The following is a 23297-nucleotide window of genomic DNA, read 5'->3' as shown; positions in this document are numbered from 1 at the left end:
TTTTGAGGCGTGGTATGAAAGCGCGGCAGCCAGGGGAGTTGGCGATTTACTCGAGACTGTACGCATGTACGAACTCAATCATCATTCATCATTATGTAGACGCGGTCACGTGGTGCATTGCTGTGAGCTGTGGCGTGAAGTTAAGTTGCCATCGTCGTGCCACAAGCGCATCGTAACTCTCTTCGTCGTCGACCAACCGCTAGCCCGTCGTTCGTCTTTTGGAGTACCAACATTGTTCCAACTAAGTTATACTCAGTGGTGATATATTCGCGCTGTGGCTCTTCTTCCATCGTAACTACGCCGTTGCTTGATGCTCGAAGCGTTTGGCGCTTTCGCGCTCAAGAAACTGGAGATCTCGGCGCCAACATATAAATTAGTTATACAACCGGCCTGTTTTCGCTCATGGGCAGCACTTGGCCGTCCGAGAACGAGTTTCCGCATCTATTAGAAACTAAAATCCTCTATCTCAGCCGAATTTTCTCCCCCGACTCCAGGATTCAAGTGGACTCGTGAGTAATCTGTGACGGCTCCCTGTGATCTCCTGCTCAGAAAATGATTTGTTGAACTCAATATCTCCTCATCATTTTTCATTCGCATTCTAAGCAAAAGCTTGGGCAGCTGGGAAAATGATCGAGGGCGTGCGAAGCGCCATTCGGTTGATGGCTCGTCGAACCTCGCGTTCATAACCGCTCCAGAGAGGCAGGAGGTTCTACATGCTCATGCTCTGTTTCAAACAACAAAACGGCGCATGCGTGACAACGAAGCTTTATGGCATAAGTCAACAAAAAGCGTACGAATCTCGCCGCAAAATGCAGCTATCTGCCAGTGCGTCAATATATGCGTTCGATTCTTCTCAACATCTGTTCTGTCTTACTAATACGCGGCGTATCGCTTAAGACTGTGCCAGTGCCTCCTCTAGCAGATCCAACGCAACCGCCGCCGATCCCCAGGATGACTCGTAGCCAGTACCAGCATGCCTAGTAAACCTCCTCAGCTTCTGATGTGGCAGAGAACATCTGTGCAGCTACATACCCGTAGTTGAAGACCATGGGGATCTTCCGTTCTCCCTCGCCTGTGCCGGTCCAGTCAACTTGAAGCCTGATGCCACCTTTTCTTCCAGGTCTGAGGCCACAACCGATATCAACAATCAAGGGACGTAGATCATTCACTGTCGGAGCGCGCTTAGCACGGACTTCTGGCGGTGCCAGCTCCGGATTGAGATCAAGTGTTCTCTGCAGGATATCTTCTGTTTCTTCGGGACGAGGAATTGGATACCTACGCACCACCATGCCATCAGTTCGGTGGTCCCAGGACCTTCGTCAGTGACTGGTAATGTCACTTACCAATCGTTCGGCTCCCTGATTCCTCCCAAGACGACCTGTGCGCGCGGAACAACAACGTAGAAGCATCATTGTAATGGTGAAGGATGACGAAAGAATGGTCCAACTCACGTCACCGGTCGGTCGCGGGATGATATATGTGTCTTTCGTGACAGCAAGATCTGTTACTCCTCGAGCGGCTGCGATCCAGGGAGCATGGATGATCACCGTCTGTCCTCTGATGGGGAAGACGTTGTGATCTTCGATCCCACCAAGCGTACGAGCGCCGATTCCCGGACATGCGACAACAGCATCCACCGGGGTGGCAGACGCGCGTCCGTGTGAGAACACAGTTGGACTTCCTTCGACAACCTGGCTGACATGGTGCAATAAGGCGCGAACAATTGTTCCGCCTCGGGCCAAGAAGCGCGATAACAGGTAGTTGAGGTAGGCTGGAGGGTTGATGGTGTACGTATCAAAGCTCCATCCCATCTTGGCATTGGGTATGAGCTCATCCTCTGGCAGGACTCTGAACTGTTTTGGTAAACGTCAAATCTTCCATCCGCACATCTAAGAGGAAGGTCCCGCTCACGCTTGGCATTGACGTTTTCGGTATATCTGCCTTGTCATAGAAGTAGTCGAACGACTTCAGGCGGCGAAGACAACCTTCTGCGTCACCTCCCGGAGCAGACATCTTCCACATCACCTTGAATGTTTCTTTCTCAAGTTCTAGGGAGCAGCAGCTGTATCAGATCACAACTTCAGGTCCGCAGGGTCTGTTAACTCACTTCTGTGTCGCTCATCCGTGCCTGTGTACACTGTCTGATACGCTCCCTACGCGACCTCAATCAAGGTATATTACAGGATCGACGGAGTCGATGACTCACCGCCCACGGGCTCGTGTACCTTACTGACTTCGCGTCAGTTGGGAAGGTCTCCGCGACAATGGTGACCTTGAATCCGCCTTTTTCTTGTATCTTGACCGCGGTGGTGAGACCCACAACCCCTACAACCGACGTATAGTCAGTTTTCCTTTTTGAAAGGATATGACAATCGTGCAAAGGCAAGACATACCGGCACCAATGACAACGATGTTCTTGACAGGCGTACGCGACGACATGGCTGTACTTCGCGACTACCATCGTTATCAGCCTTTTTATCATCATTCGTAGGCGATTGTCGAGGGGTCGATATATATGGGCACAAAACAATTCGCTGCTTGAAATGCTAGCCTCTCATCCTTATATGTGCGTTACAAACTCTTGGCGAGAAAGCGGGGTTTCAACAACTGCAGCCCGAAGTCCCCCCAAGCTTCTTGTTATCTGCTCGAAGCGACCCTCGAATGTGTACATGAACCGCTTGATATCTAACAGAGGTGCGAGGCTTCGTGTTACGGCGCTGGGCCAAATCGATGTGGTGCCACAAAGTTCTGACTCTTTCCAAAAACGTCGCATTACTTGTGAGATCACACAGCAACAGTATCAAGAAGCTACAGGACAGGCCGTAGAATGGGAAACGTTCGCCCCATCGAGTCTCGGCGGACTATCTTGCGTTTCCCGGTCTAACTTCCGACGGCGTGCGTATTAGTTCATGAGCTTCTTAGCGCCTCCTCCAACAAGTCCAGAGCGATTATCGCCGATCCCCAGGACGACTGGAACCCAGAACCGCTATGCCTAATATACGGGTCTCAGCCAAAGACAATACCACGGGCAACGATACCCACCCATAGTTGAGAACTGCTGGAAGCTTGCGACCATCGATAGAGGCCGAAACCCAAACCGTCTCGAGTCTGAGTCCGCTCTTCCTAGCTGGGCGCAAGCCAACTCCAACCTCAATGATCAAAGCCCGCAGGTCATCCACAGTCGGTGCGCGTTGGGCCCGAACTTCGGGTGGTGCAAGTTCTGGACAGAGGGCCAGGCAGCGCTGCAAGATATCTTCTGTAGTTTCCGGTCTTGGCGCTGGGTACCTGATGGAAGACCATTAGGTGATTATCCTGCTTCGAGCAGGCCCACCTACCAATCGCCCTCTAACTTGGTCCCTCCGCACACAATCTGAAAAGCGGGTGCTTAGAACATGACAATACTCAGTCGTTCATGGACACACCTCTCCACTACGCCGCGGGATGATATAAGTCCACACACCTTCCTCCGTGTGACTGGCTGTACGTCCGAACTTCACCCAAGGTGCACGGAGCAACACGACCTGCCCACGAACGGGATACATCTCCTGGTCCTCGACGCCGCCCAGCGTCCGCGCTCCCAGTCCGGGACAAAGTACCAACGCGTCTACGGGGGACGGCGTGAGACGGCCACGGAAGATATCAACCCCGCCCTCGATGAGCTGATTGATGTGCTGGATGCTGGCTCTGACGATGCTGCCTCCGTGGGCAAGAAATCGGGATAGCAAATAGTTGAGGTACTTGGGACCGTCGAAGGTCAACGTCGTGAACGATATGCCGGTCTTTGCCTCAGGCACAAGCGCATCCTGCGACAAGACTTTAAACTGTACTGTCTCAGTTACGCGGCGTCTTGTGAAGAAAGCTACGAGAGCTTACGTCGGGCATCCAGTCCAAATGAGCGTCTCTGCCGTCATAGAAGAACTCGGTCTCGTGGATGCGCAGGAAGCAACCTTCTGCATCCCCTCCTGGAGCAGAGAGCTCCCACATTACCTTGAAAGTATCCGAGTCGATTTCTGCGAGTGTCTCAGTAACTACATCAGACGGCGACTAATGACGCCTACTTTGCATTTTCGGATCGCCATTAGCGAAACTGACATGGTGGCCACCCTTTGAAAGAGTCTAAGTCTGTGCAAAGAGGAAGATCCTGCGTTTCAGCTTACAGCCCACTGGCTGCAGTATTTGATGGTCTTCGGATCACTGGGGAACGTCTCCGCTATGATGGTCACATCATAACCCCCCTTCTCCTGGATCAGCAGTGCAGTTGTAAGGCCGACAACACCTGCGCCATAAGAAATTCAGTGGACATAAGTCAAATCAGAGATCACAACATACCAGCGCCGAGGACCACTATGTTCTTTCTGCCGGACATAACGATTAGGATCCTGGGAGATCGCGAAGATCAATGCCAACGCATTCCCCACGGACATGCTTTTAAAAACGGAAGAGAGGATCCAGAAGGCCCCATTTGGCTCATATCAAGGCGGATCTCAGGAGACATACATAGGCCGGAGCGAGACGTGATGCCTCCTCGGCTATCCTACACACAATTGCATCGCGATATACGAGCTACGACCGCTCGAAAAATCACCAGAAGTGGTAAATAAGCGGAGCCGACTTACAGATCACGTCAGAAATTTCGCGTCGCCGCAGGCAGATTTCGATCCTCTAACGCTCGACAATATACGCAGTCCACCGAGTACGTCAACAGTTCCGCGGATTCCTGCAGAACCGTAGAAGCGAAGACGTCGTTATCAAAAGCCCATTTCTGTCCTGATAGGGGGGCCGATTCGGTCCAGGTCTCATCCAGGTCTGACTGCGAAGGTTCCTGGAAGATGGTCGCAGCTTCATCGGAACTCCATCCTCTCCGGCCCGCCTCAACGTGCAAAACACCTAGGGAACAGGGATTCTCAATCAATCCAGTGCCTCTACCGTACAATGTATCGGGAAGCAGGGGTCATCTACTCGTATATATAGGTTTCTACACATTGATAATTGACGTAACGTACGCCAAAGTCGTCAATAATTAGGATGAACGAAATCGAAATCTACAACGAAAGCAAGACTAACACATGGCCACTGTAATATAGACCGGACCACAGCTGTTTAATATCTCGTCGAAACTCTCCTACACGACTGCTCCAACTCCACCAGCATATCAGTCACACGGTCCCGAGATCCCTCCAGCGCAACAGACAAATCCTCGTCCTCCAGCCGACCACCGCTTCCAAATTCGAATGCAGGCGATGCCAACGCACTCCTGAGCGCCATATGCAAGGCAGCATTCCGCTGAGAGGGAGATGGTGGCGGCGAGAGGATGAATGGCACTGATGTCGAGCAGGCAGGGAACGACGACGGGAATATCCGACGGTAGATCATCGTCGCACTCAGCAGCGACCGGATCTCCGCCTCATCCGTGCTCGCAAGGTCATGTGCATCCTCGCAATCCGCATGCTCGTCCGGATTCTCACTTGTGCGCCTCGGCGGTGGGAGCACATCCTCATGCGTGCAGAAACCCGTGTCCCAGATGCGCTCGAGGAGAAGCGCAAGTTCAGCCGTACGTCCGCCGATCGACTTGCCCGCCTGGACGGTCTCTTTACGCTCCTGCTCCTCGCGGTAATCCTTCTCGGCATCGTAGACGTAGCCCTCGCACTCGCTCACACACTCGTCCGCTACGCACGCCCGAGGATCGTTCCGTACAACGGTACGCACGAACAGCGAAGCAGCGTGCTTGCGTAGGCGCTCCCGGATGAGGATCGCCGCAAGGACACCAAGCGGTGTGCGCTTCTCGCAAGCTGCACAGCGGCCCTTGCGCTCCGTCTCGTGCCAGCGTTGCCATTTCGCAAGCCAGTCAGCCGCGACGTCCACGCTCATATTGTCCAACACGATCTTCTCGTAGGGGCGGAGGAACTCGCGCTTGCGAGCTGCCTCCCACAGTGTCGCAGCCTTCGACGACGACACGGGACGCATGATGAGTGCAAGCGTTGATAGGTCCGTTGTCGAAGCGGCAAAGGTGGATATGTGCCATGACATGCACCAGTACATTTGAAGCCGAGTGGCCTTGCCGACCTTGTCTGCAATTCGGGAAATGTTGTGAGCTTCTGACGATCATAGAGCGAACAGGTTACATACCGTTGAAAGCGACAAGTTCGCCCAATCTGACCCAAGCGCGTTGTTCAAGCTGGTTCAGCTCAATGCCCCGGTCCACTCTTCCCGCTTTGATGACGCCCTGCATCAGCCCGACAATCCCATCGGTCACGCCCAAAGCTCTGCGCAGCCGCGCGGTCTCGTCTGCTGAGCCTCTCCTGGACGGGTCTAGCGCATCCAGGAACGCCTCCATCAACGCAGCGCGCTGCTGACTCCTCGCCTTGGACACATGCACGTTGTTCGCGAATGTCGCAGAGGTCTCCGCAGTGGTGCACGACGTTCTGAGGCGCGCGACGTACGACCCGAGTGTCGGTGCACGCTTGAGGGTGCTCGAGATCCAAGGCAGGATCACGTACAGGAAGACGAGCGTTGACACAAGAAGATGTGCTGCTTGCACGAGTTCATGCAGCCCAAGGCCACTTGCGGACGAGGTAGTCAGATAGATGGGGACCTCCGCCTGCGGTCGCACCTGAGGCGTCAGCACCGTGCCATGATGTTCGTGTGCCGGATGTGCATGAGGGCGAGATGATGCCAATGGAGAGTTGAACACCGAGAAGAATGCAAACGCCGCAAGTAGGTACTGTTGGGCAGGTGTTTGCTGTGTCTGACTGTCCGACGAAGTCTGGACGAACGTATCTGGCATCTGCGCGTCAACAGGGAAGATCGGAGCTGCATTCTGTGTCGCAGCCACGGGCGTCGCCGCCGCCGTCAAAGCCGGCGCTTGAGCGACCGCAGGGGGCAACGGGACCTTGCGTGGCCTGCCACGCTTACGCTTCTCTGGTACAGCACCAGGAACAGTGGAAACTGCCAACTGTGGTTGTGGTGCAGGGCGAGGTGGCTTGTCTTTCTTTGCGACTTTTGCGACCTTGGGCTTCTTGCGCGCCCTACCCTCCTCGCCGTCCTCTCCTTCGCTGTCGTCACCATCACCATCCTCATCATCACTCGCCGCACCTGCGCTCTCATCTTCGATCTCATCCCTCTCCTCTCCGCCGAATCGCTCCCTCCACTCGCGTTCCCACTCTTTGAGCAGCGCCGGTCCCCCGACGAGCCCGGCGATGAGCGACTTGAGGCCATCCTGCTCGCGTTTGAGACGTGTCTCGCGCTTCTTGAGTACCCTAGGGTAACAGTTGTTCAAGTATCCTGTCAGATATGGAAGCAATCACCACCTACCTGATATACTCTGCTGCCTTCCCGAGCACATTCGCCTTGCTCATCTTGCGGGCAACCTTCACGCCATCAACGAATCCACGCGAGTCGACGACATCATTGTATGGATTCTCCTGGCCGTTCACCTTGGCCTCTAGCACGCGGAGCGCCGGCACAGCCTGCTTCAATCCGGTAATGCGCGCATTCAGATTCGTGCGATACCTCCGCTCGATCGTGGTATGGCTCGTCTTGGGACGCCCAATCACTGATTGCACAGGCGGAGGCACGGCACTCTCCGCGGGCGACTCGCTCTTGGGCGAAGGCGCCGTAGATGATGAAGCGGACTCCGGATCGGGAGAGCTCTTTGGTGAACTCTGCTTGCTGGGCACGGTATTAGGCCGAGGAAGACGGGGGATCGGAAGCTTCGCTTGTCCGCCTTCTGACGTGTCAGACGCGCACGAAGCTTTGGAAACGCGCGACTACTCACCAGCGGCAGCCATCTGCTGTACCTGTGCGCTGACAGGCACTGCAAGCATGACGCCTGCCATCTGACGCACTTTCTGGGCGAGCTCTTGCGCGGGGTCGCTCAGATAGCTGTCGCTCGGAGGCGAGCTACTGACGGACGCGTTGTCCGAAACCGGCGAGAGCGACGCGCCAGAGGACGACGAGGACGAGGTGACGCTGAGCCGTCTTCCAGTCTGTGGTTGAACATGCGACTGGGTCATCCAGCTGAAATCATCCGTGGCAGGATACAAGAGCTCGGGAGGCGGGTTCGTCGCAGGCAGGAAGAAGCTGCTGTCCGTGGGCAACGACATAGCCGCATTGTCGAAGATAGAATTGAAGTGCAACGCACTCGGATCGACAGCCATGTTAGAGTCAAAGTCAAGATCCATAGGCAACTCGAAGTTAAAATCGGAGAAGTCTGGCATCTTGGCCTCGTTCCTGCTCCACGCAGAAAGCTGTTCCCAGTCAATAGGTTCGGTGGGCTGGGCCTTGTCCGGATTCGGATTGGCGTTTTGGGAGAGATTGTGCTGGGAGATGGTCTGGAGGAGGAGGTTGAGGGACTCTTCGGGAGTGAGCTGAGAGTGGTCGGCGGTGGGGGATGGCGCGCTCATCGAGCTCGTCGATGAGCTGGCCGCCGAAGACGGGGAGGACATGGGTTCTGGACGTTCCGGACAAGGAGGACGTGGTGTGAGGCGACATCGGACCACTTTGTATATTCCTGCGAATTGTGGCGCCGGAGCGCTCAGATCGTTTCGAACCCCGCGCATATCATCTCACGTCCAAATCTCCCGTCGCATCGGTTCGATTCTCGGCATGGTTCATTTTTATCTAACACCTATTCCAAGCATATGCGGGTGATTGCACATCGCCTCCATTCCACAACATTCCTGGCAGAGCAACAATTCAACGACCCGCTTTCCATTGCGGCGTCTGAAGAATGCAGAGTGTCAGGGAAGATGGGCGATAGTGACGCAGAAACTCTGTCACAGGTACAAGCGACTGCCTTGCTCCCAAGAAGTTTGATGGCATGCCCGCCTTGCAGCCACGATGTGCACCCTTCAGGTAAAGAAGCGGGTAGCGGGTTCCAAGCGGCGTTTGAGCCTGTGACGACGACGAAGCTGCTCCACAAACGGAAAGTGCAATCCATCCTGAGGGTCTCCGGCACCGAGGATTGCGCGGCGGCACAACGAGAGGCACTGGAAGACACGCATCGTTCAATGTGACGTTCGGCAGATACGCAGTAGACCCGCTCGCGAAGGTGGTCTTTACACAAGCGGCCTCGTGTAAACTGATCGAAACTCACCACCGGCCTACCTGGAGCGGGAAAAACCATGGACGATCTGCTGGGGATCACCGACCCCAATCACAAGAACAACCCGACCCTCAAAACGGGAGCGGACGGAAGAGACGAGGACCTCGAACGCAACAGATTGCAGGGCTAGGACGTTGTCGCGCGAGTCCGTTGTGGCCTTCTCCAGTTGTAAGGAGCCCAAAGGCTGAGAAAACGCCTTCAAATGCACCAACGTTCGCTACGCAACGCTAGCACTGGCGAAGCATTGACGACGTCAGCAAGGCACATGAAGCGTACGCTGTCAACTCACAAGGCTTGAGTTTGATACTCTCTTTTCAGAGGCTCCCTTAAGATGGCCATGAGCTCCTAGATCACCACCTGATATTTTCTCCGTGGACCCGACATTTGAAAATGCGACTGTTTTTGCTCTCCCCCGGGTAGATTCGCTCTTCCCCCCGCATGCCGTACGTTCACGAAAAGGGCCGATCTAACATGCTGTGATGGTACGCTGTATTTGTAGGCTGAAGCCGACGGTCTTGCCACACTATAGCCACCAACCTTGCTGCCCCGCAGACGGATAGAGAGGCCCGCCGGTCCGCAAAATGCAAAATCTGATGGTATGTGATCCCTTCCTCGACCGTGTGCACGAGACTGGGGAAGGAAACGGATCATGTTCCGTCTTACCACCACGCTGGCGTCTTCGTGGTGTGATGGACCCAACGCAACGTAACCTCGAAACGGCTCTCACGCACCAAGCAAGCCGGTCTGATCAGTTCTGGAGACCGAAGCGCCTTTGTTTCAAAGCTCGGAATCGGTGAGCACACGATGAGCGGAGGACGGACTGCCCGTCAAGTGCCACCCGTGAGTATCGTAATGCAAAACTGGCCTCCTGTAGCTCCCGATGAATTGCTATGTCGGTTGGGGAGCCATAAGTGGACTCAAGTCTGAAAGCAAACAGCGACAGCGCCTCGTCGTCCATCAGCCCATTTCATGAATTGAAACAGAGCACACTCACCCATTCTGGTGCTCCACCGAACCCATGCATCCAAACACCGTCAGCGAGCGGTCGCCGAAAACTCCCGGATTTCAAAGAACAAAGAATCCAAAACATGATGCAAGACGTCACCTTCAGACTTCAGTCAACACAGCGTGACATTAGAACATGCTGTCCAAAGATCAATATCCATTGAGTCTAGATGACAGTAGAAAATAGCGCACACAATCTGCATCGTTAGAGGCTACAACGGTATCCACAGCATTGAAATAGAGTACACGAGATCAAGGGAGGGAATACAACAGATATCATGGGAAGATAGAAGAATACGAGAAGCTCTCACACGACTTCCACGAAATTAGCAGGGAACATGCCTTCCCGTCCGTCGAGTTTGCCAGTCCACCAAGTATTCGTATCGTCGCTCCTCTTCGTGACGGTAATGACCTGGCCCTTCTTGAATGACAGGTCGCCAGACTAGGTGAATGGCATCTCAGCACAACAACCAAGAGAAAGCCAACAACAGTTACCTGCACGGCGTCAAAGTTGAACAACGCTATCGCACGTGCGACGCCTTCAGAAGGATTGAGCGGCTTCGTCAACCCAAGCTTCGGTGTCATCTTCGGCGGCGGATTGTACACGCTCATCCGATGCGTCCTCGCCGAGCCGCCATAGTCAAAGTCCTCGACATCGTTATGCGTCTGGAACGGGTCCTCGTCCGCAGGTGGCGCATACGCGCTGTACGCCCTGCGATTGCTCGTCACATCTGACCCAGTCATCGTGTGCTGCGCTGAGCTGTACGGGGAGCCGACCCTGGAATCGTCGTAGTCGCCCGTCCTCCTCCTGTTCATACTTAGTGGCGGATGTCGCCGCAGCTGCTCGTCCGTCGCAAAGTCGCTATCAAATTTCGTGTCAAAGTACCCCGTCGTGGGGTTGAGCGCACGAGTGAATCGGGGCGAGGGCGTGTCCTCCCATGCGCGCCCTGTGGGAGTAGAGCGTGACGACGATGAGTACGGCCCATCGCTGATGTCGGACGGCATCGGCGCGCGGCCCGGGTCGTGGAACTCGTCCGCAAAGTATGACCCTGACCCTTTACGTTTGCCCCAGCTCGCGGGCGTGAAGCCAAAGCTGCTATTGCGCGACTTGCTCTTCCTCATCGGCGGCCGTGAGCTCCCCCCTCCCGTGTACAGCGCGTCTGCGCTATACAAATCCGTCTGCCCGTTCGCCTGCCGCGGACTCTCGACGCTGTCAAAGGCGTAGTCGTCATGCTGAGCGCGGAACTCTTGTACCCACGGCCGGTTGCTCGGCAAGCCCGTGCAGGACTCGAGTGTCCTGATTAGTGGCTGCGCCCATTCCGGAGGTGGAATCGCACCGCTGAGAAGGGCCTTTACGGAAACGTCATAGCCGTATGCCTGAGCGTTCGCATCTTGACGCTCGACGATGACCGAACCTTCGATGGAGACGCCACCGAAGAGACCCCTTGTCTTGGAATAGCTGTACCTGCAGAGGGCTTTAGGAATCGGTCCGACGGAGCGAAGATAAGCACATACATGGCAGCGACCTTCCCACTGGTGTTAAGGGAACCAAGTGCCTCCCCGTTCCTCCCAAGTGGTCCGACAGCGATGCTCATATTGCCGCCGAGCGTGAGTGACCCTGCGGACATGAACGACCGCTTTAAGTCGAGTTAGCATTGCTATTGCTGGACCGGCCATGTCTGCATAAGTCTACTCACCACAGCCTATGGAGTAGTTAGCATCGCCCGGAAATTATTCGGAAAGAACAATGTACACACCGACCGAGAGTTTAAGACGACTAGGAAGTCTGTCATCTCCGCGCCTGCCTGACCTCCTACACCAACCCCTGCGGTACCAATTGCACTCGGTGCAGACCACGCTGCGCAGTAGTTAGTGGTATCCTCCGGGTCGCAGCACTAGCCATACTCACTGCCATCGTCCAGCTTGGCAATAACGATTCCCGCACCCGCCCGAGCCGAAAATAAGAAACCCGCCTTGAAAACGGTGAAGATCGCAAGGCCCTTTGCATTGTACAGTACACTTCTGGGAATGACCTACGAGTTTGTGAGCCACGATTGGATAACAAAAAGGCGAATACGACGCACCCCATCGAGACCGTTATTTCCGCTATCCACGAAGGATTTGACTGAAGAGAATCGAGTTAAAGGGGTGTTATGAAGCAGGAACCTCGATACACACAGGTTTTGGCAGCCTTCAGACATTCCTTCGGCAGCGGTTGAGGTAGAGGCGTGTTAATCTTCATGAGAGTAAGCAGTAGAAATGGGAAAGAGCCTCCAGTTGGTGAGCGCAGAATTAATTATGATCACATGCGGAGTCGACTGCGGTAATGCGCCTCGGATGAATGACGAGTCAGTTTCGTCCGTATCCGGCGCCGGAAACGAGCTCAGAAAGGGAAACGTAACGCAATTGTCACGGGTCAGATCCTCGGAGTCTCGCTATATGAGTACAAGATACATTTCATGAGGTTTCGAATACCAACGCAGACCTCACCCTTGCATGCTGTGACAGTCTTCGAAGAGCAAGGCGGGGCAGATGGGAGAGTCAGAGCTGTGGCAGAGGCTAAGCGCTAATGTCACGCCGGACTGGAGGTTCGGTTTCCACATTTGGCCATTTCGGTGCTTGCCGCCGTCGCCGCCTAAATTATCTGTGATGGAGACCGTCGGAGTGCGTCGGAGATCCAACAACGTCAGTAGTTCCCAGCCACAACTTTTTTTTCTCCTTCCACCGCCAACACCTTATCACTCCTTTCCATGTCTATCTCACTGGGAAGGGGGCATTTATTGACTGGCGGAGAGGAAGACGGGCTCCTCTTTCGCTAGCAGCTCTAGCAAATCTGCGATGATGGACTTCTAGATAGTAGTGAGAGCTACATTTCTTTCGTTTCCTGTACGGATCCTGCTTCGGAAAATATATCCCTGGTATCGCGGTATTAATTACACTCACGGACCTCCTGTGTGCTTGACATGATTCGTATGCGAACTCTGGTTATGCGACTGTCCGACGACTTTGTGGTATGGTGTCCCCTCTACAACCTCACAAAGCTGCTGTTTTGCTTGAACGATGCAGAGACAGCCATGAGCAGCACGCACGACTCAGCGGCATTTTGCTGCCCAGGGAATTCAGAACGCTTTGCATGGGCATTGGTTTTTTTGAGGCATGCACTCGTGCTAGGAAGTAGGACTGAATTGAGCATCCTTGTACACAGTTTAGTAAGTGTTCGCTCATCAGGCAATGCTTCTGGTTCGTGACTGGACTCTTCTGACTCGAAAGTATCGGATGAATAGCATCGCTTCGGCCGATGATGTTGAGGCATATACTCGTGTCAGGAAGTAGGATTGAGGTGCGCACCGTTGTACACCGTGTAAGTAAGTGTTCCACTGCTTCTGGTTCATGACTGGACCAATGCATTCGGGTAGCATCACTTCGGCCGACGGTGTTAGCGTCTTAGGCTGATCCCGTCGTTCATGTGAACACCAGATGTTGTCATTGCAGTGACGTCCTTGACGCTCGAACATGTATTTATTGCCACTGGTGGCCAGAGGTTCTGGAGGTGGATCAAGACCACAGTCGCAGACGTTTTGACTTGACTAGTTCGAAGGCCTCACAACATGTCGCTGCAACACACTAACGCAAAGAAAGTAGTCGTCCTGGGTGCAGGTAAGATCTGGCTTCGATCTGCAAGATCTACAGCGACCCTGATCTCCGTTGATGCGATTTAGGAGTGGTAGGACTGACTGTTGCATTGACGATACAGGAGAAGGGCGGTTATGACGTGACCATCATCGCGGATACGTTCCCTAGCGATCCCAACAATGCAAAGTATGCAAGCCATTGGGCAGTAAGAGTGTATCTTCGCATTTGCGGCCTACTGATGTTGAGGCTCGTCATGCCAGGGCGCATGGCACGCCATATACAAAGGCACTCGCGAGCCGGAGCGACGTGCGTGCATTTCCTAATAGATTGAACTCAATTAACATGCAAAACACCAGAGATTCAACGCGACACGTTCAAGGTGATGTGGGACCTCTCTGAGCCAGGCAGCGAGGCCGAGGGGTGCTTCCGCCGCATTAAGACGAGAGAGTACTACTACGAGAAGACGGACATCGATGCAAGCTGGATGCCCGACGTAAGTCCTGTTGTCCAAAGATCGTATACATCACCATCATTCTTATTAACTTCGCCACAGTTCCAGCCCCTTCCGATCAACTCCCTCGTCCCCCCCACCAAGTCCGGCTATACGTACAGCACCTACACGGTCGACCCGCCGCTCTACCTCAATTACCTCCTCGCGCGCTTCCTCGCTCGCGGCGGAGTCATCGTTCGTGGCACCGTACTGCACATCAGCCAGGTGATTGAGGGCGGGCCAGACGTATTCGCTCGCGGGCACGCATCGCCCGCGCCGATCGACGCGCTGGTGGTGTGCTCAGGCATCGGCGCGCGCACGCTCGGCGGCGTGGAGGATACGGAAGTTATCCCGAGCCGTGGCCAGGTCGTCACGCTGCGCGCGCCGTGGGTCTCGGAGGGCAAGCGGGTGACCGATGCGAGTGGCACGATGATCACGTATGTGATCCCGCATAGGAAGGGAACGGTGCGTGTTTCATCATCTTGACCGATCCGCAGAAGGATCTGAAGACTTCCTCAGGTGGCCTTGGGCAGCACGAAGGATCAAAATGACTGGTACGTTTGTACATATGTACTTTTTGTTGCATCTCTATTGACACCCGCATGTGATGGCAGGTATCCCGTACCTCGTCCGAAGACAACCGAGGACATCCTTCAGCGCTGCCTCGGCCTGATGCCCGAGCTCGCTCCCCCTGAGATCGCCCGCGAGCGCAAGGCGACGGTCGACGATCTCCGCCCTCTCATCGTCGAGGTCGGTGTTGGCCTTCGGCCCGCGAGAAAGGGCGGTATCAGGCTGGACATGGAGTGGGTCGACGACAAGGATCACGGGCGGAAAATCCCAGTGGTGTACAACTATGGGTGCGTCTCCGACTCGCAATGCCGGTGTGAAGAAGGCTAATATTTGAGCTGTAGGCATGATGGCAGCGGCTTTGTGTTCTCGTGGGGATGTGCGACCAGAATCTTGAACATGTTGGAAGATGCGCTGAGCAAGTGAAGAGACGGCTGTGATATGTTTTCAATGATGCAGCGGTAGTCTCATCGTCTCGATGGGAAGGCAGCGGCAACCGCTCAAAGATGTATACTAGGTGTAATGTTACTCGAAATTCCTCTTGCTGCCCAAAAATGCTTGAACACTATGGCTGATATACATAAGCTACAATTTTGATTCCACTACATACTACAGTGCCCCATCTGCGAAAGCTTCACGAGCAACATCGTTAATTGACTATTGACCATCTTTAGCATGGTAACAAAGGCTACGGACGTGACCAGCATCGTCCTTCTGCATTAGTTTCAGAACAACTCCTTGCCACAAGATGAGCATGTCCGTTAATACACATGATCAAGGTCATGAGTGACACATCGTAGTAGTAGTCGCAAGCGGCACAGAGGCACCACCAATGGCGGACGAACTGCCGCCTACGCCGAACCCCGCCACAGATCTTGACACGGATGCCAAATTGCTGGCGGGCGTAGTCGTGGGCGAAGATGGTATCGTATTCGCGGTGGCGAACGCTGACTGGCCCGCAGCAAAGCTCGAAAGCAGGCTCGAAATTTGAGAGGAGTTGAGCGTGAACGTCTGTGCGGGGATAGTGGTGATCGATGCGGCGGACGCGGCGGATGAAGTGAGCGTCGACGCTGGCTGTGTGTTGGATGTTGCAGATGATGAGGAGAATACGGTCACTCCTGAGGCGGAGGTAGAAGAGCTAGCCAGGACAGACGAGGAAGCTGTGCTTGATGCAGCGTTCGTGCTGCTGGTGTGGGTGCTAGTGCTATTGGAAGCGACGTCACCATTTGCACCGGTCATGTTGATGATGGAGGAGGCAATGGCCTCTGTGGTGCAAGAAAGGAACTGATAGAGAAGATCAACGTTATAGCCATTCGATGTGAAAGCGTGCATTCTTAGTACTCACAGCGCCATTCCGTCGCAGGGCGGGCAAAGCGAAACATTGCAACGAGTCCGCGCATTCTTCTGCAAACCACGACTCTTCCACACAAAACGCGATCGCCCCAGAGATGCACGCCGTCGTTCCGGCTGGTATCATCATTTTCAGACCACCAAAAAAATGATATCCAAAACCGATATTACTCACAGATACATGAATCACTCGCGCTCAAATTCGCAAATGCTGCATTCAGATCCTGTGCTTCCAATCCATTCTGCAAGAGGGTAGCAGAGTCCAAAGAGATAACTCGAGCGCCGCACGCCACTATCCAGGCAGTAATCGCCGCGAAGATGGAGAGCAAGCGCAGCATCGTCAGGACGTTGGGGTAAACGAGCGTGAATGTGCGTGCAGCACCAGTCGTCGACGAGCACCAGGCCGTGTTGACTGTCTATGCAGAGGGGAGAGAAGGAAATCGACCGCTAAAGCCGCCTGCATTTTTATAACAAATGGATGAAACGGGTACCTCACAATCTCCATAGAACAACGAGGCGAGCTTATTGTCTCCGTCGACGTAGCCGCCCTCCATGTGGCCACCACGCTGAAGGTCACATGATGTGCGGCTTAGGGCAGGTCAATCCGGGCATAGGCCGCATTTGGGTACCCCGCCAGGCAGCATCGTCGTCGCTGATCGTCACCGTCCCGTCAAGCCACAGACTCAAGATGGTGAGCACGCTTTTTATCACATTTGTGGATTTCTACTTTGGTTTGCACGGCCGAACGGTCGAAAACGCGGCGGAACGAGATGGATGGCGGCCTTAGACTTCGGATGACGGTGGCTGATCCTGCTGTATCTCACAGACGAAGAAGAGAAGAAACAACGGCCGCAACAAGAAGGGCCGCGGCCATGTCAACTTTGTGCGCTGCTCGAATTGCTCGCGATGCGTGGGCAAGGACAAGGCCATCAAGCGATTCACCGTGCGCAACATGATCGAGAGCGCGGCTGTGCGAGATATTGGCGAGGCGTCAGTGTACCCTGGTGCGTACGCCGTCTTTACCGTCAGAAGGGTGCTTTTAGTCACCGTGATGTGCAGAGTACATCGTTCCCAAGCTCTACGTGAAAATCGCATACTGCGTGTCGTGCGCCATTCACTCGCACGGTACGTCCCACCCGTTCCAGTTTTCTCGTCTCAGTCTAAACTATGCAAAAGTCGTACGTGTCCGCTCGCGCGAAGGCCGTCGCAACCGCGCTCCTCCACCCCGTGTCCGATGGAAAGATGGCAAAAAGGTCAACCCTGCCGTCGTCGCGGCAGAGGAGGCCAAGGCAGCGGCTGCGCGGGGCGCATAGGCTGTGTACTCGAGACAATCGTATCCCATTCTCCATCACGCGCGATCGTGCGCTCGTCTCGTCACCTGTGCTGCGGCGCGTCCTGGTACTACTACGGTATGTACAGTAGGTGTACACAGAGATGTTTCCCGGCGCGATCCGATTCGCTTCGCATGTCGCACTACGCTTTCAGCAATTCCATCGCTTTCTCCTGACACGAACGCTCTGTGTGTATCTGTGAGAGCCAAACGAACCATCTTCTCATTGCATGCTGATGTTACATAATGTACACTTCGACGAATTGCTACAGTGTGCGGTCGTTTTCAAGGATTTCGAACAACGGTTCCTCGGATCTCACGTCTAATCCACGACACAAACGACTTTCCCCGCGGCAGAGTTTGCCTCCATGTATGCGTGCGCGACGCCAGTCTCCTCCATCTTGAATACCTTGTCCAGGCTTGGCTTCAGCTCGCCAGAGGCGACAGCGTCGACCATCCACTGCAGCGGAATTTTAGAGATGTTCAGGTAGCCCGACGAGCACATCGTCATATGCTATATTCCAGCTAGGTCAACGACAAGCTCATGCACCGCAAGACGTCTACTTGCCTTCCACGGCGCCAACGCCTGCATCGGGTCGAAGTTCTTAATTGTCCACTCTCCCGACACGCAACCGACAAACGATAGCACGCCGTTGTCGCTCAGACTCTGGCACGAGTCCACGATCGTCGTTCCGCCGACAAGCTCGATGCACTTGGTTGCGCCCTTGCCCGCGGTCGCCTGTTTCACCTTCACACTCACTGTGTTCTCCTTATCAAGCAGGACGACGTCTGCGCCGGCGGCCTTGACCGCTGGCACCTTGCGCTCCGCGCGTGTCGTGGAGATCACCGTGGGCTTGTTGTCTGACCCGAAGAGCGACGACTTGGCGAGTGCGGCGCAAGCGAGACCAACGCTGGTGGTTCCTCCGCGGATCAGTAGCGTGTCGTTGGGCTGGAGGTGTAGCGACTCGCTCAACGTGCCCCAAGCTGACGAAGTGCGGCGAGCCTGTAAGTCGATTGTATATGACAAACTGGATGTGAGCAGCGTACCAGTGGCGAACGTCTCCGGGATCGCCGCGAACTCGGCCCACGCCATGCTAGCCGGCAGCTTCACGGGCGGCGAGACAGACGTATGCGGCACCAGCGCATATTCCGCGTACCCCCCTATATACCGTACAAAGATCAACGACCAAGCACAGGGGCCCGCTCCTCTGAACACTCACCATCAAACTGGCGGCCCATCCCGCCCATGCACGCCGCAACGGTGTCTCCCTCCTTCCACTGCGAATCTCCGCCGGGATCCTTAACGACGCCGACGCATTCGATGCCCAACACGCGCGGGAACTGGATCCCGGGCGAGAGGCCCTGCCGCGTGAACAGCTCCGAGCGGTTCAGGCCGTAGGCCTTTACGCGGATGAGGACGTGCCCCTGTTTCGGCTGGGGCGCGGGGTGGTTCGTGGTATACACGAGCTCGGAGGGCGCGATGGGGGCGCGGGGGCAGACGACGGCTCTCATCATTGGCATCCTGGTTGTGGTCGACAAGAATCTGGTGGTCGTTCTGGTGAAAGTCTGCATGCAGACGGAGGATTTACGCGTTCATATATGTTCATATACATTTCGCCGTTGATGTCATCGGTCGCTTGTTCTATAGGCGCAAAGAGCTGGGCCACGATGACTCAACTCATTCAGGACCCAGCCAAAGCCCCGCAAGCGCCGCCGTGGTCACTCTCGCTAAGCAAAGCCAGAGGCGTTTGGGAATGGTAAGCGTTTGAGAAATTGCAACTCGATCGGGGACATGTTGGTTCGGCATCGTCGCAGCGTGGTAGATACTGGACAAATGTTCGTCCCACAAACATGTTCACATGAACACGGTCCCGGTGGAGGGTATCATGTATCGGTACACTTGTAACACAGTCAAACGTAGTTATAGCGCCATGAATCACAAAATCCATACTCGTACAGAAGCAGACAAGGAAAACGAGATGAAGTGACATGAGGATGGGATCGAACAGAGCATAGGAGGGCTGGGCAAGGAAAGCATTAAAGATTCAACGTGTATACACTACCTACCTCTCAAGGTGCAAAAATAGGCTGGGAGTCGAATGGCACGGAAATGAACAACTTCTGGAATGGGCAGGAGAACTCAGGCCTCCTCTTCCACCTCCTCAACGACGTCCTCCTGCTTCTTGCGTCCACGCATGGAGGCAGGCTTTGTGGCCTTTTTGGAGGCAGGCTCCGAACCGGACACCTTCGATGTGGGCTTGGACGACGACGCTACCTTTGATGCGGGAGCACGCTGTTCAATGTCACCTCAGTACTCAATGACCTGAGCGTGCGCACAGACGAGCTCGACTTACCCCGATCTTGCGTTTCTTCACAGCAGGCTCTTCTTCCTCTTCCTCCTCTTCCTTGCCCACCGCGGCGACCTCGTACCCAAAGTCCTCGCCAGACTGCTCGTCCTCGCTCTTCTTCGATGCGCGCTTCTTCGCGGGGGCCTTGGCTTTTGCCTTCTCCTTCTTTTCCTCCGCACTTTTCTTTGCAGGCCCGCGCTTGCGTTTGGGCTTCTCTTCCTCTTCCTCTGCCAATTCTTCCTCCTCCTCCTCCTCCTCCTCCTCCTCCTCCTCTTCTTCCTCCTCAGTCTTCTGCATATGAAGTGGAACGTAAGAAAAGACCAACAGCAGAATGAAGTAGATGGACACACCTTAGCCTTGCGCACACGCGTCCGCTTACGCTTGGGCTTCTCGCCATTCTCTTTCTTCGCTCTCTTCGCAATGGCCTTCTTGCCTGTATCGACGGCCTCGCCGACGCCCTTATCTTCCTCGGGCACAGCACCCGCCTCCCAGGAACGCTTGACCTTCTCCTGCTCGTGGGGCTGCAGCTGCTCAAAGCCCCCAATCTCGGACGCGTCGCCATAAGAGGCCTTCATTGATGCGATCGCCTTGCCGTCGAGGCAGCCCCAATGGCGCCATGTGCTGTGACGACAAAGATACATTAATAAGATTACTGTTGCTGAAGAGGGTGAACAGTTGACTGACTAGATTTTATTGCCGCGAAAGTCGCCCTCGTGGCCCAGCCTGAAGAAACCCTTACCGATCTGTTCTGGAAAATACTCAGCTTTTAAGGACATACAATGACATTCTATTCAATACTCACCATTGCAGGCTGTTCAGAAGCGAGGAGCAGTTGCATGAGTTAAGACTATGTTACAGAACGATCCATAGGTAGACCCACCTTTGCACTTCGACCGTCCAGAGGACGCGTACTCCAGCTTGAAGACGCCTTTTTTCGGCTCACCGTTACCTTCGTTTGCCTCCTTCTTCTTCGGCCTGCCAGGCTTTTTCTTGGGCTTCTCCTCGCCCTCCTCGCCCTCTTCTTCCTCTTCTTCTTCTTCATCCCCGGACTTCTTTGCAGACTCTGGGATGTCCTCATCCGCGACCTTCTCTTCCTCCCAGGCTTTGCGAACTTTCTCTTGGTCTTCGGGACGCAGTTCTTCGAAGCCGTCGAGCTCATCCGCCTCCTCGAAGGACTTCTTCATGTTCTTGATGACTTTCGGCGTCACGCAGCCCCAGTGGCGCCATTGGCTACGCGTATGTGGGGAAGTATATGAGCATGGTTGAATGAAGTCGATATTGAAAACATTAGAAGATGAATGATAAGACTCGAACGGGTTATGGGACGACGTACAAGGATGTATTGCCCCTGATATCAACGAGAGATCCCATCCTAAGCTCGCCCTTCTCAATTTTAGTGCCTGCAATGGTTCATCAGCAGTAACAAAGTTCGAAAAACGCTTCATATGCGCACCTTTGCATGGTTTGGGACCTATGGACGCGCGAGACACGCGAAAAACGCGATGAGCGACGACTAAAGTTCAACTTCGCAGCCACGAGACCACACGCACCAGTACACTTCGCCCTGCCACTGGATGCGTATTCCAGACGGTAGCCCGACTTCTTGCCGCCTTCAGCGTCAGACATGCTGTGATAGGAGAAATGTGGGGGATGTGAAAGTGAGATGAGGGAGAAGAATACGGAGGGCGGACGGGAGACGCGTTATTATAGCAGGAGCATGCAGGCTTCAAAGTCCGCTTGAAATGCGCTGCTTATTTATGAGGCGGCACGGGCCACGCCTCGCCTGCGCGCGCACGGACCCGTCAGCTGCCCGTCTTCTTCATGCGTGCTGATAGATCTGCTAATAGTCGGGAACATTGTTTGTCTTGCCGAGGTTTGTTGGTATTTCGACGAGCGAGAAGGGTTAGGGTTCGCGTTATAACCGTCCGTCGACGGACTTCGTAATCGGCTCGGTCAGAACTTAAACGGTGAGCATTGCTCTTCAGAGTCATCGCAGCCTCTAATGATGGTTTGCTGAGTTACCTAGATGCAGCGCGACGAGACTCGGGTACCGATGAGAAGGCCGTCGTTGACTGCATTGACGAGGACTTCCACCGGCGACTGCATTCAGGTGCGGACGTTCGAAAGTCAACCATTACAGACACAACTCACTCGACGCTCCAAAGTGTGGATATGGAGATGGACATCGGACATGTGCGCCACCAACGGTGGAGCATCCGAGCCAGGACGCAGAGTGGTGAGGCTCCATAAAAGCTATCAGGCCTTGGTGAGCCTTACAGTCACCTCGCATTCACATTTCGGCTGATTGAGCTTACGCACGCATCGTTCCTCGTCACCTCCTCTGTATCTCAGCTATGTCAGACGTTCTTTTCATCGAGGCCGTGTACTGCTCGCTGTGCGACAGGTACTTCCCTAGCGACGAGGCGCGGGCGGAGCATGTCCAGCACTCGAACAACCACCCGCAGTGCGTCGCATGCAACCGTCGGTTTGCCAACAAGAACTCTCTGAGGAACGTATGTCGTTTCAAATCACGACACACTGCCATATCTTGCTGACTCGGGTAATCTTGTGCTGCAGCATCTCGTTCTGTCTCGCCGTCACCACTACTGCTCATCCTGCGACAGAGAGTTCCAGACTGCAGCTGGCCTGCGAGTGGTACGCTGCATCTATTTCCGTGAATAATGACAGCCCTGACTTTGCGCATTGTTAGCACATCGAATATTCATCCGTCCACCGCGATGACTCTGACGATGAGGAGGACGAGGAACCCGGCGAGCCGGAAGGCTGGGAGGACCGCTACGGTCCCCTATACTTCCCTGATGAGAATCGGCGGGCGGAGGATGACTTTGATCTTCCATATGACGATGAGGTTCCCTACGAGGACGAATACTGGGACGAGGATGACGTGGCTGAGATTGAGGACGAGATCGAGCCCCAGCAACACTACAATCCTCCCGTGATGCGCAGAGATCCCGACAATCTCGTGCGTAATGATGCACGACCGCTACATCTCTGATGCTGATACATTGCACAGTCTACCGATACCATCAGAGACATCCCCGTTGGTACGACGGCGAGTAGCACGGCGGACGAATTCCAGCCTGAAGGGGTGTTGTTTAATTGCCCACTCTGCCTGGAAGCTCCAAACGAGACCAGTGCAACTCGCTGTGGGCATGTTTTCTGTACATCGTAAGTCGTCGTCATTCCCGAAAGTTGATTCTGAGGCACCCACTGACGAGACTGCATAAGATGCATTAGGCAGGCGCTTGACATCAAACCAAGTTGTCCAGTGTGCCGCAAGGGCGCAGTGCACTTGCAGCTGCGCAAAATTTACCTCTCTGCCAACTGATTCAGGGAAGAGAGCCTTGGCTGCTACAGATTATACGCCATCATATACCGTCATTCAGAGAAACAGACTATGTCTGTATTATACCATATTGCTCAACAGAAACTCTCACTATTAGAGAGTAC

At 54.6% G+C, this 23297-nt stretch overlaps 11 protein-coding genes across 11 annotated transcripts; 4 read left to right on the top strand and 7 right to left on the bottom strand.

The window, feature by feature from the left end:
• Positions 1–701: 701 nt before the first annotated feature.
• Positions 702–2498, bottom strand: LAESUDRAFT_677274 (D-amino-acid oxidase). Its single transcript, XM_040905651.1, has 8 exons — positions 2394–2498; positions 2207–2325; positions 2108–2153; positions 1912–2048; positions 1452–1853; positions 1344–1378; positions 1033–1275; positions 702–977 (listed from the first exon to the last, which is right to left on the bottom strand). Exons 1-8 carry the CDS (start codon positions 2437–2439, stop codon positions 893–895), a joined length of 1113 nt encoding a protein of 370 aa, XP_040765779.1. The 5' UTR covers positions 2440–2498; the 3' UTR covers positions 702–892.
• A 250-nt stretch (positions 2499–2748) lies between these two features.
• LAESUDRAFT_724516 (D-amino-acid oxidase) lies at positions 2749–4393 on the bottom strand. The gene is made up of 8 exons (XM_040908629.1): positions 4330–4393; positions 4158–4276; positions 4059–4104; positions 3874–4010; positions 3423–3821; positions 3336–3370; positions 3043–3285; positions 2749–2992 (listed from the first exon to the last, which is right to left on the bottom strand). The coding sequence occupies exons 1-8, from the start codon at positions 4364–4366 to the stop codon at positions 2908–2910; spliced, it is 1101 nt and encodes a 366-aa protein (XP_040765778.1). The 5' UTR covers positions 4367–4393; the 3' UTR covers positions 2749–2907.
• Positions 4394–5073: 680 nt separating this feature from the next.
• On the bottom strand, positions 5074–8451 carry LAESUDRAFT_724515 (uncharacterized protein). The gene is made up of 4 exons (XM_040908628.1): positions 7775–8451; positions 7312–7723; positions 6127–7256; positions 5074–6068 (listed from the first exon to the last, which is right to left on the bottom strand). Exons 1-4 carry the CDS (start codon positions 8442–8444, stop codon positions 5101–5103), a joined length of 3180 nt encoding a protein of 1059 aa, XP_040765777.1. The 5' UTR covers positions 8445–8451; the 3' UTR covers positions 5074–5100.
• Positions 8452–8603: 152 nt separating this feature from the next.
• LAESUDRAFT_724513 (uncharacterized protein) lies at positions 8604–9567 on the top strand. The gene is made up of 3 exons (XM_040908627.1): positions 8604–8987; positions 9106–9336; positions 9393–9567. Exons 1-2 carry the CDS (start codon positions 8640–8642, stop codon positions 9289–9291), a joined length of 534 nt encoding a protein of 177 aa, XP_040765776.1. The 5' UTR covers positions 8604–8639; the 3' UTR covers positions 9292–9336; positions 9393–9567.
• An 848-nt stretch (positions 9568–10415) lies between these two features.
• On the bottom strand, positions 10416–12350 carry LAESUDRAFT_811838 (DUF500-domain-containing protein; the record flags this gene model as incomplete). Its single annotated transcript, XM_040914352.1, has 8 exons — positions 10416–10550; positions 10604–11573; positions 11624–11745; positions 11806–11811; positions 11866–11966; positions 12018–12141; positions 12193–12233; positions 12287–12350. 8 exons carry the CDS (start codon positions 12348–12350, stop codon positions 10416–10418), a joined length of 1563 nt encoding a protein of 520 aa, XP_040765775.1.
• Positions 12351–13716: 1366 nt separating this feature from the next.
• Positions 13717–15224, top strand: LAESUDRAFT_649988 (D-amino-acid oxidase; the record flags this gene model as incomplete). The annotated part of the gene is made up of 8 exons (XM_040904210.1): positions 13717–13765; positions 13828–13946; positions 14002–14047; positions 14098–14234; positions 14295–14696; positions 14751–14785; positions 14846–15088; positions 15143–15224. The coding sequence occupies 8 exons, from the start codon at positions 13717–13719 to the stop codon at positions 15222–15224; spliced, it is 1113 nt and encodes a 370-aa protein (XP_040765774.1).
• Positions 15225–15578: 354 nt separating this feature from the next.
• On the bottom strand, positions 15579–16486 carry LAESUDRAFT_650313 (uncharacterized protein; the record flags this gene model as incomplete). Its single annotated transcript, XM_040904235.1, has 3 exons — positions 15579–16082; positions 16144–16265; positions 16324–16486. The coding sequence occupies 3 exons, from the start codon at positions 16484–16486 to the stop codon at positions 15579–15581; spliced, it is 789 nt and encodes a 262-aa protein (XP_040765773.1).
• A 305-nt stretch (positions 16487–16791) lies between these two features.
• Positions 16792–17475, top strand: LAESUDRAFT_677260 (40S ribosomal protein S26). The gene is made up of 4 exons (XM_040905650.1): positions 16792–16839; positions 16975–17152; positions 17208–17273; positions 17325–17475. Exons 1-4 carry the CDS (start codon positions 16837–16839, stop codon positions 17459–17461), a joined length of 384 nt encoding a protein of 127 aa, XP_040765772.1. The 5' UTR covers positions 16792–16836; the 3' UTR covers positions 17462–17475.
• A 325-nt stretch (positions 17476–17800) lies between these two features.
• On the bottom strand, positions 17801–18990 carry LAESUDRAFT_650210 (GroES-like protein; the record flags this gene model as incomplete). The annotated part of the gene is made up of 4 exons (XM_040904226.1): positions 17801–17992; positions 18029–18462; positions 18526–18639; positions 18699–18990. The coding sequence occupies 4 exons, from the start codon at positions 18988–18990 to the stop codon at positions 17801–17803; spliced, it is 1032 nt and encodes a 343-aa protein (XP_040765771.1).
• A 628-nt stretch (positions 18991–19618) lies between these two features.
• Positions 19619–21452, bottom strand: LAESUDRAFT_758145 (zf-PARP-domain-containing protein; the record flags this gene model as incomplete). The annotated part of the gene is made up of 9 exons (XM_040912418.1): positions 19619–19771; positions 19833–20117; positions 20177–20447; positions 20511–20574; positions 20629–20637; positions 20707–21056; positions 21160–21226; positions 21280–21297; positions 21377–21452. 9 exons carry the CDS (start codon positions 21450–21452, stop codon positions 19619–19621), a joined length of 1293 nt encoding a protein of 430 aa, XP_040765770.1.
• A 728-nt stretch (positions 21453–22180) lies between these two features.
• On the top strand, positions 22181–23175 carry LAESUDRAFT_736205 (uncharacterized protein; the record flags this gene model as incomplete). The annotated part of the gene is made up of 5 exons (XM_040910672.1): positions 22181–22339; positions 22404–22481; positions 22537–22809; positions 22861–23015; positions 23076–23175. 5 exons carry the CDS (start codon positions 22181–22183, stop codon positions 23173–23175), a joined length of 765 nt encoding a protein of 254 aa, XP_040765769.1.
• Positions 23176–23297: the final 122 nt, after the last annotated feature.

This window comes from Laetiporus sulphureus, assembly GCF_001632365.1.
Source record: "Laetiporus sulphureus 93-53 unplaced genomic scaffold LAESUscaffold_13, whole genome shotgun sequence".
NCBI classification, from domain to species: domain Eukaryota; kingdom Fungi; phylum Basidiomycota; class Agaricomycetes; order Polyporales; family Laetiporaceae; genus Laetiporus; species Laetiporus sulphureus.
The sequence above is the reverse complement of the archived record's forward strand: the minus strand, read 5'-3'. Positions and strand labels throughout refer to the sequence as shown.

Excerpts from the sequence above, each read along its gene's own strand:
- LAESUDRAFT_724513 (XM_040908627.1), top strand. The coding sequence starts at position 8,640 with ATGCGGGTGATTGCACATCGCCTCCATTCCACAACATTCCTGGCAGAG. Across the intron at positions 8,988-9,105 it reads CGGCGGCACAACGAGAGGCA|CTGGAGCGGGAAAAACCATG; the intron begins CTGGAAGACACG and ends CCACCGGCCTAC.
- LAESUDRAFT_724515 (XM_040908628.1), bottom strand. The coding sequence starts at position 8,444 with ATGTCCTCCCCGTCTTCGGCGGCCAGCTCATCGACGAGCTCGATGAGC. Across the intron at positions 7,724-7,774 it reads ACAGCAGATGGCTGCCGCTG|GCGGACAAGCGAAGCTTCCG; the intron begins GTGAGTAGTCGC and ends ACACGTCAGAAG. Across the intron at positions 7,257-7,311 it reads AAGGCAGCAGAGTATATCAG|GGTACTCAAGAAGCGCGAGA; the intron begins GTAGGTGGTGAT and ends CTGTTACCCTAG.
- LAESUDRAFT_677274 (XM_040905651.1), bottom strand. The coding sequence starts at position 2,439 with ATGTCGTCGCGTACGCCTGTCAAGAACATCGTTGTCATTGGTGCCG. Across the intron at positions 1,276-1,343 it reads ATCAGGGAGCCGAACGATTG|GTATCCAATTCCTCGTCCCG; the intron begins GTAAGTGACATT and ends GGTGGTGCGTAG. Across the intron at positions 978-1,032 it reads CCCATGGTCTTCAACTACGG|GCATGCTGGTACTGGCTACG; the intron begins GTATGTAGCTGC and ends GAGGTTTACTAG.
- LAESUDRAFT_724516 (XM_040908629.1), bottom strand. The coding sequence starts at position 4,366 with ATGTCCGGCAGAAAGAACATAGTGGTCCTCGGCGCTG. Across the intron at positions 4,011-4,058 it reads TGGCGATCCGAAAATGCAAA|AAATCGACTCGGATACTTTC; the intron begins GTAGGCGTCATT and ends AGACACTCGCAG. Across the intron at positions 3,371-3,422 it reads TCCCGCGGCGTAGTGGAGAG|ATTGTGTGCGGAGGGACCAA; the intron begins GTGTGTCCATGA and ends CCCGCTTTTCAG.
- LAESUDRAFT_677260 (XM_040905650.1), top strand. Across the intron at positions 17,153-17,207 it reads CGAGGCGTCAGTGTACCCTG|AGTACATCGTTCCCAAGCTC; the intron begins GTGCGTACGCCG and ends CGTGATGTGCAG. Across the intron at positions 17,274-17,324 it reads GTGCGCCATTCACTCGCACG|TCGTACGTGTCCGCTCGCGC; the intron begins GTACGTCCCACC and ends ACTATGCAAAAG.